The sequence below is a fragment of the Pundamilia nyererei genome, unplaced genomic scaffold (assembly GCF_000239375.1).
Source record: "Pundamilia nyererei isolate P.nyererei 1_Seehausen unplaced genomic scaffold, PunNye1.0 scaffold00051, whole genome shotgun sequence".
NCBI classification, from domain to species: Eukaryota; Metazoa; Chordata; class Actinopteri; order Cichliformes; family Cichlidae; genus Pundamilia; species Pundamilia nyererei.
In genome coordinates this window covers 3,049,375-3,065,640 of record NW_005187452.1, presented here as the reverse complement: position 1 = coordinate 3,065,640, position 16,266 = coordinate 3,049,375, and the positions used below count along the sequence as shown (strand labels likewise).

General features: G+C 37.9%; 1 protein-coding gene across 1 annotated transcript; it reads left to right on the top strand.

Annotated features, from left to right (window-relative positions):
• Positions 1-6: 6 nt before the first annotated feature.
• Positions 7-10,761, top strand: LOC102213562 (alpha-protein kinase 3-like). Its single transcript, XM_005733376.1, has 12 exons — positions 7-362; positions 1,670-1,787; positions 1,923-3,177; positions 4,677-6,720; positions 7,099-7,246; positions 7,359-7,486; positions 7,596-7,631; positions 7,720-7,994; positions 8,200-8,288; positions 8,398-8,615; positions 9,136-9,184; positions 9,313-10,761. The coding sequence occupies exons 1-12, from the start codon at positions 212-214 to the stop codon at positions 9,626-9,628; spliced, it is 4,827 nt and encodes a 1,608-aa protein (XP_005733433.1). The 5' UTR covers positions 7-211; the 3' UTR covers positions 9,629-10,761.
• The last annotated feature ends 5,505 nt before the right edge of the window (positions 10,762-16,266 follow it).

Below are 16,266 nucleotides of genomic sequence, written 5' to 3'. Positions count from 1 at the left end.
AGTTAATTGTATTTGCCTCCAAAACTCACAACTGTTTTGGCCTTTGATTTCAGTTCTTACATTCATCATTTTACATATATTTTGACTTGGGACTTTCTTTTAAATGATATGAAAAAACTAGCAAACAATCAAGCCCAATATGTACAGATAAAAAACTCCAATAAACAAGGTTTTTTAAATGATAAAAGACATATGAATCCAAATAAGTACCATGACTGACCAACTCCATTTTCTTGTAAGGAGCACACTCTGCAGTGTGATTGCTCATTTAACTGAAGAAACACAGCCGTCCTTTGAAGCTACCCTGAAGTCAAAAGCTGTGTCCGAAAATTCAAACGTGAAGTTTTCCTGTGTGGTTAGAGGTAAGCATTGCCTACTCCATACATCTGAGCAACTGAACTGAAATATAGCACAAAGAAACAAAAATAATAATCTAAAAAAAACAATGCACTGTACGTTTTTGTGCTTATGCTGCATTTTTTTTAAAGAAGGTCAAAGACAAGAATAATACAAAGATAAACCTTTTGAACACCGACAAAGTTGGGAAACTGTCAAATTTAAGTTAAAAAGAAAATGCAATGATTTCCAAATTGCATAAACCCATGTTTTATTCACATTAAAAATAGAAAACACATTAATTGTTTAAATTGTGACATTTTACAGTTTAATGAAAAATCTTGATGTGTATTAGTTTTTCTGCTATCCCTGCGTGAGGCTGGTGACCTGTCCAGAGTATACCCCACCTCTCTCCCTCTGGTGGCTAGGATGGGCTCCAGCCCCACCGTGACCCTGACACGGAAAAGCAAAAAAAAATAAAAATGGATGGGTGGTTGAATGATTCGTTTTGATTTTGATGGCAGAGAAACATCTTTGAAAAGTTGGAACAGGGGCAACAAAAGAGAAGAAACTAATTAGGTTAACTCGCAAGCGGTCAAAAACATGACTGGGTATAAAAAGTTGAATAGTAGAGAGGCAGTTTGTTGGCAGCAAAGATTGGGCAGAGCTTCACCAATCTGCAAAAAACAGTATCCACAAATTGTAGCACAATTTCAGACTGATTTTCATCAACATAAAATTGTTAGTTCTGTAAAAATTTCATTGTCTGCAATACATAATATTATCAAAGGATTCTGAGAATCTGAAAAATATCTTTACACAAGGGGCTAGGCTGAACATCAATATTGGATTCCTGTGATCTTTAGGCCATGAAGCAGCTTTGCATGATCCAGGTGTATGATCTCAGAAACACTTCCAAAAATCAACAATTGGCAGCTTGCACATCTGGGAAGTCAGCATGCTGAAAGGTATATACAGCCTTCAGACTGTATCTTTTTCAGTTTATCTCAGCAAGACAGTACTAAACTGCACACTGTATCTAACACAGCATGGCCTTGTAGTAGAAGACTCCAGGTGCTGAATTGGTCTGCCTGCAGTCCAGACTTTTCATTAATTGAAAACATTTTGCGTATTGTGAAACAAGATGCTACACAGTAGTAAACATGACCCTGTCCCAACTTTCTGAGACATATTTCTGCCATCAAAATCAAAATAAGCTAATACATGTTATGAAATATTAAAATGTCTCAGTTTAAATTATGTTGTTGACCTATGGTATTCCAGTATCTATTTACAAATGATTGCAGTTTTGTTTGTTTGTTTTGTTTTCTAGGATACCCGGCCCCTCAGGTTACGTGGTATAAAGACGACATGCAGTTGGATAGATACTGTGGACTTCCTAAATATGAAATATTCCACAATGGACAAAATCATTCCCTGCATATTTACAAGTATGTATACTTGAAAATGCTGTTTGATGATATCCACAAAGGAGATATAAGGAAAATTCAAATAATAGCTTTGCCATCTAAAATGTTTTTCCTTTCCGATAACTGCTGCTTGATGTGATATTGATTCATTTCCAGGTGCACTGTGGAGGATGCAGCTATATACCAGGCCTCAGCCATCAACAGTAAAGGTATTGTTTCCTGCTCTGGTGTTCTGGAGGTGGGTGAGATGAACGAGTTCAAAATCCACCAGCGTTACTTTGCCAAGGTCAAACAGAAGGCTGAGAGCAGACGCAGGGAAGCAGAAGGCAAAGAAAACCAGGAGCCACCACGAACCATGAGTCCCGATCGTACACAGAGGAAACGCCGCTCGACAATGGAGGCTTTTCTTAGCACACCAAGCTCAATGGAGGATGATGGTAACGAGGAGAACCATCAAGCTGTTGTTCTAGAGACAAAGCCCAGGTTACAAGGGGCCCCTGGGGAGGAGGTTAAAGAAAAGCCAGTCCCAATCCCTAATGGCACAATGTCTAGTTTATCTAAAGGAGAACCTGTTAATAATATTGGCAGTAAGGCTGAGAAATGTTTATATGACGCTCCCCAGAAGATTTTTACGACACACCAAACAAAAGCTCCCTTTATCAAGAAAAAGATTAAAATTTCCAACAGTGCAAAAGCTGGAAAAGCAGACGGTCTAGCAGAGAGAGTGTCTGAGGAGAGAAGGCTGAAAGATGAGCCCTCGGTCTCTGCAGCTCTGACCTGTAAAGAGTCAGTCCAGATCCAGAGGAATTCAGATGAGATTATGGAAGTAGAGATTATTTCTAGTTCATCAATTACACATTCAGAAGTGACAAACATGATAAAAGAAGATCAGAAATCTGCATCAGAGGTGGCAGTGTTTCCTCAAAGGCCGTCACAGGGTGAAAAGATATGTACAGAGGTAACAGTGGCTTCAAAGAAAGAGCAACTCACTGTGCCACTGTCCCCTGTTGCTTTTGCTTCTTCACGCCATCCTGGGTCAAAAACCGAAGGTGAAAATGCTGCAAAACATGAGCCGGAAATTGGATGTAATGGTACAGAAGAAAGTTTGAAAAGACAACAGCAAATACCTTACATTTCCTCAACACAGCCACTGTCAAGTGTTAGATCAACACTCCTAACCAAATTAAAAGAGGACATTCATGCAACAATCATGGATGGTGATGTAAAGACAAAGCCTTCAGTTGATGGATCTCTAGTCCACGAACACAGTGAGTCAGTGGATACACCTTGTGACAGCAGGACTGCTTTATTTCAGCATCCATGTAAACCGGCTGGACACCAGCTGTCTAAGAAGGAAACAAGCCACAGCCAAAAAAAGGGGCCTGCGTCTCAACTACCCACGCCAAGTGAGGTGAGGGAACCTTTTCACATGAGCTCATGAGTGCTTTGTGCTGCCAAAATCAGTCCCATCACTAACACAGGCATCCAAAATCTATTTACAGCTTTTACAAGTATCCCCCACTGGGTCACAAGAATTAAATGACGCACATGTTGACAGTTGCAGTAGATATACTGATGTAGTGGGTCTGATTTTGTTTTAAGTTTAAAGGTCTGAAAGTGAGATTTTCTACATTTTTAAATATAAACAATTTTATTATTCTTTGAAACATTATTACAAGAAATAAGCAGACTACCAGAAAGTTAAAGTAATGACTTTGAAGAAGCCTACACTTTGGTTTATTGAGGGATCGACACAACTCTCATGTCTGTAAATTAAAGCTTCTCTCAGTTAGTCTAACTTAGCAGAAAGACTGTGAATGGGTAAAGCAAGATTTGTAAAATGTTTTTGCACAGATCAAATAGCTGAGATGTAATATGTTATTCGGTAAGCCGACTATCCTGGCAAATGGATTTTGGTTAGCTGTTTCCTGTCAATATTTCACTGCCAGCTGCAGCTTAAAATGATGCAGAGTTGGATCAGTTATCACATCCCATTCTTTAGATCCTTTTCTAGAAAACAAAAAAGTGTCATCCTTTAAAAGTTTTATCATTCCTTGCAATTGAATGAAAGTATTTGTGATAGGAACAAAATTTGTCATTTTAATTCACTGCATTAAAAAATAAATAAAGGACTGGCTGGGAAACAAAGTTATCACTGATTGTCAGTCTTTATACTGCTTACGCAATCACATCAACCTCTACTGCATAGCTGAATACTGACGGCACCTATGACTGAGACAAAACACTGAATGGCTGGAGCGGCACTTAAAATAATTTGCATTCCTTTGAGGCCAGTCTTGCGTGCAGGATAGCAACCTTCATTTTAAACAGGCCTTCCCATACCAGACTTGCAAAGAGGATAAGAGAAAGAAGCAGAAATATAGAGTAATTCTCTTGATTGTGTAGACTAAAGGCTGCTTTTTGAGGCACAGTATTGCTTAATATCCTAGACTATATTGGGTCATATTAAGGCTTATGTCATCCATGGTTCAGTTCACTAGCAGACTTTAATAACTGCCTCTCCACAAACGTGCTTTTATACCATATTTATGTTTTCCTTTATTAATTATGCTTAATTGAAATCACACTTCTTTGAGGTTTTCCAGTATATTGGCAAGTTGTCTACTGAATGATGAGCAATATTTCTTAATCTATTTATCAATTCAAGAATCGACTAAAACTCAACTCTTGTTTGGCGTTGGCAATGGAGCAGATTAACACACTTAAACTTTTCTCCAGTTCATAAATTTCTCTTTGTCCTAAGGTCTTCTCATTCCTTTCCCTGTTTGTTGCTGGTTACACAGTTGCTATTGATAAAAATTGCATGTGTTTATCCATGACCAGCATAGCCAGGGATAAGGGAATATGTATTTACAGCTTGGAAAATCTGTGCTTGTATTATGTCCCAAGGTTACACAAGATCCCACAAAGATGAACAGGAATGATGCACCTGTCAGCCTTGAGCTACCACCAGACCAGTGTATGGTCAGCTCGCGACAACAAAAGACTGCAATAGAAAGGCCGACCATGGCAGATGACATCCAGACCCCTCTTTTGCATAGTGGTTTTAAAACAGCCATTGACACAATGACACAGGACGCATGGGATCATTCCAAGGCATCAAATGAAGTTCTTTCCACAAAAGTACAGAAGTCACCCCTCAAAAGCCCTGTCAGTGGTGAGAACGCTTTAGGGTGTAATATTTCGCTCAGTATCCTGGAGAGTCAAGTTAACACAACTATAAAAGCTGTTGAAGGGACAGAAATACAACATGATGAGAAGGCAGAGCTCACTAAGTTGTTGGTTGAGAGTGACAATCCAAATGAGAAGATAGTTAAGATGGAAACTGAAACTGCTGCTGTAAATGTGACTGAACAAACGAAAACAGAAGAGAGCAAAGATGCAAGGAACAAATACACTGGAGGAATCATTGTGGATGCACCTTGCAATGAAACTGGGCAGAAAGAGCACATATCAAAAGTGGTGAAGAAATCTAGTTTAGACTTAAAACCTTTGATGGAAGATATAAATGACACCTCTCCCTGGCGCTTAACAAAAAGCACAGAGAACACAACCTCAGTAGAACACATCAAAGGTTTTCAAGAAATTTCAAAACCTGAAACAAAAATAATTTCTATTGCTGAACTTTTAAGATCACAAATAAAAGCTCTTGAATCAACATTGGCTAATCCAGTATCTGACATACCACCCCATTCTAACTTTCTACAAAATCAGAGTGTAACAGCAAGGGCACGCCAGGAATTAGTACAAGATAACAGAACGCTGGAGGTGAAAAAGTTCATGCCTAAAAGAGAAAATAAGAAAGGCGTTGACGAGTCACCCCCCACAACCATAAAGGCAACACTTATGGAGGTTTATCATCAACTTCATAAAACAGACTACGAGCAATCTAAGACTCAAAGTGCAACATCACAGCCTCTTCAGGCTCTTTTGATGCCACCCATCTCTGCTATAGACAGTGGAACAAATAACGTCATGGCAGGACTTCACGGAAGTGTTGAAAAATATAATGGAGGTGCCATGGATATTGGCAAGGAAATCCAACTTTCAATTCTAGTTCAGCCAGAAAATTGTTCTGTTGTTGTTTCTCAACAAACAACAGCCAAACTAAATTTTCCCTCTTTAACTTCTGAAGTCAAACTGATCAGTACACTTTCAAATCTATCTGGAACTGCCAGTCAGGAACCCGAGTCTCCACTTACAGTGACAAATAAGAAGCAAAGTATTCAAGAGGCAAATATAATAAATTCGGAGCGTACCAAAGATGAACATGTTCAAGGCAAAGACGTGCAATTCACACAAAAGTTAACTCCAGAAATTAAGCTCAGCAGCACAAATGAAAGGGATTTGACAACAGTTTCTGATCAGTGCAAAATGGAAGAGCAGTACACAAATACAAGTTCTTTGCAAAGTAATGAAAGGTTTCACTCTGAAACTGAGTCTAACACTCAAGGGAATAATCTTCCACTTATTCTCAAGGAGGTTAAGGAAGGTTTACCGTCAGACTCCACAGCCAATCAAACTGCAGAACCTAGCCCATCATTGAAGAAAAGAAACTGTGTTTCTCCCATCCCTTCTGCTACTCCACAAGAGCTGGCCTCTGGGGCTCGCCGCAAAATCCTAACACCCAAGGCCAAACCTGAAGAGACCACAGAGGTCACATCAGCAACTGAAAACCAGACTCTGAAAAGGGAAGCATCTACGCAGAGCAGCAAGCTTTCCACAACTGCTGTGGCCCTCTCTGTATCTCCAAGCGTGTTACGACGGTCATCTGCACTTCAGCCCACAGGTGAACAAACCTCTCTACTAGAAAGGTGTTCACCCATCTTGAGCAGAAAGAAGATGGCATCAGAAACACCCAGCCAGCTGCCTGCTGAGGAGATTCAAACTGAAAGGAAACCTGAAGAGAAGGACAAGCGTAACCCATTCAAAGGTAAAAAGAAAAAAAAGGCCTGAAGGTCTCATGCTTTATCAGAATTCACTCATGTGAGACAAAGGAAATGTTTTAGTACTTCTGTATTTTACTACTTTTGAAAAGCCACTATTGCATCTTTTCTGGCCATATCAGACAAGACACTGTGAAAGGCAGCAATCGATGCTGCAGGTCATCAGAGAGACGTGATTCACAACCTCCTCATTAGAATCTAACAAAACCAGAAGTTTCTCCTTTTCATGAATTCATTTTCTGTATACAGGCTGGTTCTTATAGTACCTATAACAGACCTTTGCTATTTAATTTGCATAGGAAAACTCATAAAACTGGGCACTTATGGAAAAATGTGTCTGTTTGTTTAATTTTATTTCTCTCCAGCTCCTCAAGTTATCCGTAAGATTAGGGCTGAAACTTTTGCAGATGCCTCTGGACACTTGAAACTGTGGTGCCAGTTTTTTAACATTCTCAGTGACTCGACTATTAAATGGTACAAAAATGAGGTGGAGATTACTCAGGTTAAAAGAAAGTAAGTTCTCAGAGTGATCTTTTTGGAAATATGTTACATTCTTTCAATATGTACTGTAAGTTTAGGTCTTCTTAAACATTTTTATATTATTTCTTAATTGTATGTCTTCAAGAGCAGGGGATGAAGCCCAGGTCAATCTTGCCATTGTTCAGGCGTCTTCCAAAGATGCCGGTGTTTACGGATGCTCAATCACAAATGACTATGGGACAGACTCCACAGACATTCTGCTCAGTGCAGATAGTATGTACTGTTTTAAAGTAACTTTGGAATACTAGATACTTAATTTTTTCCTTTCATTTCCTGTCTGCAACATGATTACTTTTCTGTATTCTCTCTTATTATTTTGCAGTCTTGACTGGACTGTCCATACGCGAGGACCTTGGGGGTAAGATGACATTTCACATCTTAAGATAACATTTTTTTTCCTGTGTTTTTCTTTTCTAACTATCACCATTAAAAACTTGTGAATGCAGTTGGGGAGGAAATCGAAATGACACCCCTAATATTCAGCAAGGGAGTGGCTGATTCTGGTGTCTGGGGCAACAAATTCTTTGGTCGCATAATGATGAAGGAATCTCATATTGGAGATGGCTGTTCTCATAAAGTCTGGAGGGCAAAAGTCATCTACGGTCTGGAGCCTGTGTTTGAGTCTGGTAACACATGTATCATTAAAGTATGCAACCCCATCGCTTATGGAGGCAAAGAGGACAGCTGTCTTATAGATGCAAACCTGGACATCATGAAGCAGGTATATAAGAACGGGCTAATGTCATAATTTATTCATGCCTTCATAAATATGTCATTCGATAAACAGCAATTCCCGTATTAAAGTGGATCAGGTGTCAATTCTGCCACCTTAATAGGATTACTATGGCACTAATCCAGTAAAGACTGAATAAATGGTGTAGGTGGAGCTGATGTTTATTGGCTATTCTCCAATGTTCTACATACAGGAATGTAAAATTCAGAACTTGGCTCGGGAATACTGTAAAATCTTTGCTGCAGAGACAAGAGTTATAGAAAACTTTGGTCCCTCTCTTGAGTGAGTACACTTTATTTTTTCTTGAAAAAGTTATAATAATTTTGTATATCTATCTATACAACAGGGACCATTAAGCATCTCCTACACCCTGACAATCTTTGTTAAACAGGGTGATTCCAGTCTATTTGATGTACCGACCAGCAAACGCTGTACCATACGCCACAGTGGAGACAGATCTCACAGGAGTGTATCAGAAATTCTCTGACCTGGACTATACTGGCAGAATAGACATGAGGACTGGCTCTGAGGTGGAGCAGAAGTGCTGTACCCTGCAGCACTGGATCTTTCAGTGGACCAATGGAAATCTGCTATTCACTCGACTTGAAGGTATGGTCACACATGAAGCCAGAGTAATATTTAATAAGTAATACGTTTGTGTTTTTCCTGTACTTGCTATAATTTGGAATATGTCTGTGGTTTGGCACAGAAAATTACCAGAGGCCACCTTATCTACTTATGTCCCACCTTACCACACATCACAAGATTCACATTTAACAAGTTTGTGTTCAATTCTCCAGTATAATAAAGGTCCAGTGAGCAAATAAAGCTCAAACTGGTTGAAGAAAATATTGCTTACATACATGACCTCATAGGCTAAAATTATGCTTGCAATAATGAAAGGATATTTCAGTTTTAACATTTAAATTGAAAGAGTAGCAACAGTATTCCAGATACTTTCAGGCCCAATACGGACATTTATTTTATTTTGATATATTTTAGGTTGTGAGGTTTGGAAAATGTGCATGTTGTCTTTCACATTTCTAAAACTGCAGAGGGTATTTAAATTGTACATCTTTCAATATGACTATGTTACATGAACAAGTAATTTTGGGGTGTCATTTTGCAGGTGTTGACACTAAGATCACCGGTGTTGGAATTTCAGTCAAATCAACAGGGTCAGTATTATTTGAATTGCGTCGTTTCTGCAAATTATACTGCAAACACCTCATTTTACAGGTAATTTACATTTATAGGAATCATGTCTGTTACATTTAGCTTTGCTCTCTGTTTTGCATTGCTACAGGCATCAAGGTTTATCTATCGAAGCGAATCCCAAAGTTTTTGAACAGTTTGTCTCTCAGCACAAGTGTAACTACTTTTGTGGTCTACTTGGCCTGCGGTCACTGAAAGTTATGGACTCTTTGCTGACACCAGCAAAGCCAAAGAGCTCCAGGAGTCCCTTGCTTCAGCGCAAGATGGCTGCAGGCTCCTCCAGCCCACAGACTGGGAGGAAAGCTGCTGGTAGCCCTAGACTGTCGAGGAAGACTGAGCAAGAAGGAAGCAAGATGGCAACAAAACAGAAAGCTGCTGATGCTCCCAAAACAATGAAAATGGCATAGAATAAATATCTCTTAATGAGACGTGAGATGTTGGATATATTCACAGCAAGCCCAGGAAGGGCTTGTGGAATGATAGAAGCCTGCTGGTACCTTATTAGAAAGTATAAATCTTACAGAGACAGGAAAAGATGTTTATTAATGATATAACTTTTTACTATTAACAGCCATCATTCCTTGCTATTTAATGTGGACTTAGGCATTTATCTAGTGTAGCAAATCCTAGGGCTAAAGCTGTTCTGTAAAGAAATGCATTAAGCTTTTGTTCTATTCATCAAATACCATAGGTTACTGATTGTGGATGCCTCTCACAGGTCAGTGTATTCATCCTATATGAATGTCAGACACTTTGGACTGAAGTGGAATTGTGTTCTATGTTGTCTATGTGTAATTCTCAACTTTACTCTTTTGTGGTCACATAAATGAAGTCAAGAAGAAAAATGGAAGCAGGATATGCATTAAGCCGATCGACCTGATCTAACACAGGGAGGTCACACTTACCTTTTACAACATTCTCAAAAAAGGTTTATTTCATATGCATTGATCATCGCAAAGAAACTGATCCTGCAGCTTTGGAAAGGCAAAGAGGTTCCTGTGTTAAAGATGTGGCTTGCAGAGCTTACAAATACTCTTCACCTTGAAAAAATAAGATATACCATGAATGGCAATGTGAAAGATTTTGAACTAATTTGGCACCCTTTACTTGCATATCTTGGGAAAATATAAATTTTTGGCAGTCGGGGGACCGGGGCTCCTAGTGGGTGTTTTTTGGGGGTTTTTTTTGTTTTGTTTTGTCTGTTTTGTCTTGTTTTGTTTAGAGAAAAAGGGGGCATAAGTTCTATTAATTTGTAACAACTGTGATACTTGCTTCTAATAAAAGATATTTGAAACAGGATATGCATTAAGCCAATCACGCAATGCAGGTTTTAAAGGCTGAGAGTAACCAGCCAGTTTTCTCTTTCAGGAATATCAAGCCAAATGCAGCTGTTCACGTGACACTGTTGTACAGTGGCTAACGGTGCTGTGCTTTTATATTATAACCTGACATGTTTACTTGCTACTGTAATTTGCACTGCATTTTTAGAAATTGCACATTTGAATGCAACTGGCTGCACAATAAAAGATATGATCTTGTATGTTCTGAGACTCTGTCTTAGTCCAAAATGTACCTTTTAAATTTGGAGTGTCTCTCTTACAAATGTGCCTATTATGGAGTGGGCTGACTAATAAAAGCCATCCCACTCTGTCTCAGACATCAGCTTTCACTCATTATCATATATGTATTTTACCTAGAAAGATTAGTAAGATTGTATCTCAGTGATCCTTGTTATTAATGCAGACTCTTTGAAATCTCATCAAAACATGAAGTTTCTAATTACAGCATGAGAACAGCTTAAGACAGTTTTTAAAATTCTAAATGCTTTAGCTTTATTTTTCCTACCTACAGCAGAAAATGTATACAATAATATATTTGTCTTGTCTTTCAAGTCACATTAGTGGAGCATCAGTATACAGCACATCTTGGAATGAGTAAATCATCTAACTGATGGTACAAAATCCAACATAAACAACACTTGGTGGCAAAAATGTGCATTAATGTGAAAAGAGTGTGTGCTGACATTAAATGTGTTGTAATGTCTATGATTTTGTGTTCTAATCAAATGCTGTGGCTCCTGTGAAACAGGATAGTGTTCAAATTTGGCCATTGCATGTTTAATAACACTACCGCCGAGGGGCAAATGCAATTACATTCTGTAATATCTTTGATAGGATCACACAAGCAGTGTGTGTTTACTACGTGAAAGGCTAACTTCATCACACTAATCATATTTGATTTTGTGAGTCATTGCTGATGTAAGTGGTGGCCTCGCTCATAAGTGTGAACAGTGCTGGAAAGCTAAATTCATGCAAAAAAGTGTTACTTAGTGTCACCTCTTATGTTGTCTAGTAGCACAAGAGGGTTAGAGGTTGTCACCAGAGGGGAGAGATGACAGACATTGGTGTGAATACCTGATGCTTTATGTTGTACATTTCATACTTCCTACACGCTACCATGAATGTACTGCATTACAAATTTGCCTGTAAAAGAAACCTTTCATTACAATTTTAATAAACAATATAATAGCTTGCAATTAAGTGCAGCTTTGAAATATATTTTCACTTGACACAAGTAAAATATACTTCCTTGAAGCTTATTCAACTACAGTATGTAACTAATTCATAGGTAATTTACAGCTGATATATCTTTATATCATGGAAATGAACAAAAAAGGTCTTTGATAGCCTCATAAAAACAGGTAACTATACATAAGCATGGATAATAGCAATAAAAGACTTTCCAGCAAGCTTGGGAAAAACAAACAATCTTAACAATAAGAGCAAATCTTTATTTAATGTTAAAAAAAAAAAAAAAACGAACCGACTGGCCCATGAGCTATACAGATTAATAAATAGCTATCATGTTCACATGACACTGACGACGGTCTGCTTCATTCATTACTTTATTAATTTACCATGGATGAAGTGTGACTGAGGCGTGGTAACAAGATGAGCAAGACACAACACTCCTGCCACCTACTGTTAGTTCAATCACTGTGCTCTTGACAAAAACTAAGAGAGAGAAAAAACACTTTCACACTGACATTAAACTCTGTCTGTTTTAACTGGACATCTAAAGTATGTCTCTTTTAAACTTGACTAATTTTTAGGTGAATATTATGCTGTAGTGGGCCAAAATGAGAAGTGTCTCTTAGTGTTAATGTCACATTTGTTTGGGCTTAAAACTACTGAGTACATTTTTATGCTACTTGAGAGAGTTAGCATTTTTTTAAATATTTTAAATAATCATATTTCTACCACAAAACTGCCACCGAATGAAAAAAATGTATTTAAAATTAATGTTGCTTAAGAATTTAATTAACATCATCTTCATTCTGACAATGCTCTATACCTCTGTACCTTTGTTCAGCATCAGAAAATGATGTGCACTAATGATATGATCCAACTGTTTCTTACAAGACATTAATTAAAAAAAGTATGGGTGAGGTGAGAAAATTACAGAGAAAAGCTGCACTGACACTGCTCTTCATGGTGCACTGAGTAGCTCTGATAAAATGCAATAAGGAGCTCGATCACTAGCCGTGAACTAAGCATTAATACTCATGACATGACACAGTGAATGAGGGAATTATTAGTCACAAACTGTAGAAATTTTACTGGCACATTTAAGCCAAAGGAAGTTCCATTTCACTTAATAGGACGTAATGTTGAGTTAATGTCAAGATCTCACACTCAGCACCCAGATCCTTAGCACATTAAACACATTTGCAGCGTTGATTTTCACACTCTGGCACTATTATGTGGCAATATATAAAACATGATGATCACAAAGGAGCTTATTTGCATTCAATACTTTCAGCAGAGAACACTGGCAGAAACCTGTGAAAGAATAAAAATGCTCTTTACAGGCTGTGCAAGGTTCAAAATAGGTTTAAAATAGAAAAACAGGATATAAGCAGAAACAGAGAGACCGCGCTCTCTTACAGAGCTGACTATTTGACTCACATTGTTGTGGCTGACTGACCTCAATTACCATTGCTGGTTCATCATGGGTGTGACCATTTAGGTAGATTATATGAAAAGGATCACACATTCCTAAATGCCACAGACTAGCTGGCATTTGAAAAAAGTTTTATCTCCAGTTCTCCAAAAGTCGCAGGCTGCCAGTGGTCTCAGCGGCATCGCTAAGTTGACTGCCAGTGGTGAGTTATTCTACCATATCACAGGAAGCTTTTTCTGACTATGAAACAAAACAGTTCTGATACATATCTTGGGTTATTTTCTCTCACAGGAGAGCTTAAAGGCTAAATCTAAATAAAATCAATGTTGTCTACATACTGTATGTTGGAGACAAGAAAGCAGTGATGATACATAAAGCAGACAGCAACCTGTTTTGACAACAGGGAGTCAAAGGGTATGTCTACAACATCCCTGGGATATCATGTAAAAGTTTTGTAGGGATATTCGTGTTCATTGTAGAATGCAGGTGAACGGCTTCAGTAAATCAGCTAAATGTAATTTTCACAATACCAATCAGCACCCCTGCTATATTTAGTATGACTTGGAAAGAACAACCCATCACCTTATTAAAGCTGTCCTTTATTCAAAGGAGGAAGACTGCTTTAACACCAATAAACAACACACAGCAACAACAACATTCTCTGCATCATAATGTTAACCTTTAGAAGTTACAAGACTACAATTTAACTATTGTAACAGAGCGTAAAGACATGACAAACAAATTCAGTCCAATAGTCTGTTTTGATAATTTGTGCTTTTACAAAAATATAAATTCAAACAGAATTTAAGTCGCATTGGTCTTTAAGGAATAAACAAAAGCAGTTACTGTAGAGGTTACCAATTGTGAAGCCAAACAGACATTAATGAATAACTAAATTCTGTGGTGTGTGCGAACTGGACAGCTGCATTTCCTGCATTTGGAGGTTGTGCATAATAAGCACAAACCATATTATATTTGCTTTTTTTTTTTTAAAGCTTACCTTTTATTGTAGATTTAGGCCCCCACAGTTGCATGAGATCAGCCCTGTCAATAATATGCATACATATCAGATGACAATGTGTCACATAAATCCAATAGTGTTACTCAAACACATATCCAAACATACATAACCCTATTTGGAAAAAAGCAGAATTTAAAATGGACTTTGGAACAAATTGGGAACAAAAACACAATTAAATGGCTTTTTAATTGTGGCTCAAACACACGTGACATATATTCTACTGATCATGTTATCAGACTAAGTCAACAACCAAGCAATGTTTGTAGGTTTCACGTGTGTGTCCACTAATTATGTTATCACTTGCTCAGTCAAACGCACTTCCTCTAGGAAATTAGATGTAGTCTATGATAGAAGAAAATGGTTAATAATTACTGGTCATTTTTGTTACATTATTGCACTTTTAATTAGGAGACGCATTATTTAAAGTTGCAGTGGAAAGTCAATGCAATTACATTTGCTATTTAATTTGCAGAATAAACTTTAGCCACCTTTAAGGCAGCAATTAATGTAATAAATTATTAGTTTAAGTGATTATTTTATGGTTGGCTGTTTAGATAATGACACTATCCCAGTCACAATAAGTACATCACAGTTTACAAGCTTTACTTCATCTGGATCACAAGTGGAAACAGGATGGCTGCTGTTTGCACTGTGAACATTTAAAGCTGCACTCAGTAATGTGAAAGTAATGACTCAGGGACTCTGATGCAATCTGGAAGGTTAGGACATCACAACTCTGTAGTGATTTTGCACTGATGAGCCAATTGTGCTGGTTTTCAAATCAAATGAGTAACAGGAAATTGCTACTAAAAAAGATCCTATAAACTCAATGAGGACTACCTGTCCACAAACCAAATATCAGCCAAAGTTAGTACATAACTGATAATGTAAGCAGAGCAATTGGGGTCTAGAAATAAGCCAGGATTTGGTGAAAGAGGAAGCAGAGAACATACGCCAGTGAATATTGAAAATCAATCTTATTCCAAAGAAATAATTAACCTGCACTAATCTTCTAAGGCAGGACACTGAAAATGATTATTAACATTCAGTACTGCCATACACTATATCAGCCAAAGTATTGAGCCACCTACATATTACACCTACTAAAGGAGCTTTTCTGAGAGCCCTTTCTAAAATTTTACCCTTTTTTGCACCTACAACAGCTTCCAGTCTCTTGGGACGCCTTTCTGCAAGATTTTGAAGTGTGTTTGTGGGAATGTCTTCCTATCTAAGGAGAGCTTTTGTGAGGTCACACACTGATGTTGGACAAGAACACCTGACTTGCAATTTCCCTTCTAGTTTATCACAAAAGCGTTCAGGGTTTGAGGTTGGGGCTCTGAGCGGGCCAGTCACATTCTCCCACACCAAACTCATCCAACCTGATGCTGGGCCTAAGGGGCCCGTGTCAAACACTAGAAATACAACCCCATAGCAATATTGAATTCAATAATTAAGAAATGTGGGTATGTGGATGTGTGTGTGCAACATAAGGAAGTGGTTTAAAAAATGAACTGAAGAAGCTTCTCAGATGAGAGGTGAAACATCTTCAAGCAACTTAAAGAAGTCCAAGCGCTTTTCTTTCCAAGCTCCTTAGACTACGAGAACTGGATGACTGAGAACCTTCACAGACATGGTTTATAAAGTGTGATGTGTTCTGATTATTGTTTTTTTTCTCCCACAGAAGATGTTTAAAATTCCTTTGGTTAACGCAAGGTGAAATCTGTCAAAATGTGAGCTGTTTGTGAAAAAGCACCAAAGCTCTGCCACACAGTTAACCAACACCCATTCCCCCCAAAAGTGAGCCTTACTTTAGAATTTTCTATTTGGACAAAGTGTGCAAATATATTTATATATTTCCTAGACTTTTATTTTTTAACTAATTTAAAATAATATATATCTATGTATATATTTGTTATGTATATATTTCATTTTGAATTAAAAAAGAGAATGAAAAATGGATGTGTCCTTTTTTGTCCTTTTTTCAATATAGTGTCCATGTTCATTGTTTTCATTTTCAGGACATATCTTAAATTCTACAGTAAACTCCAACAGAAAACACAG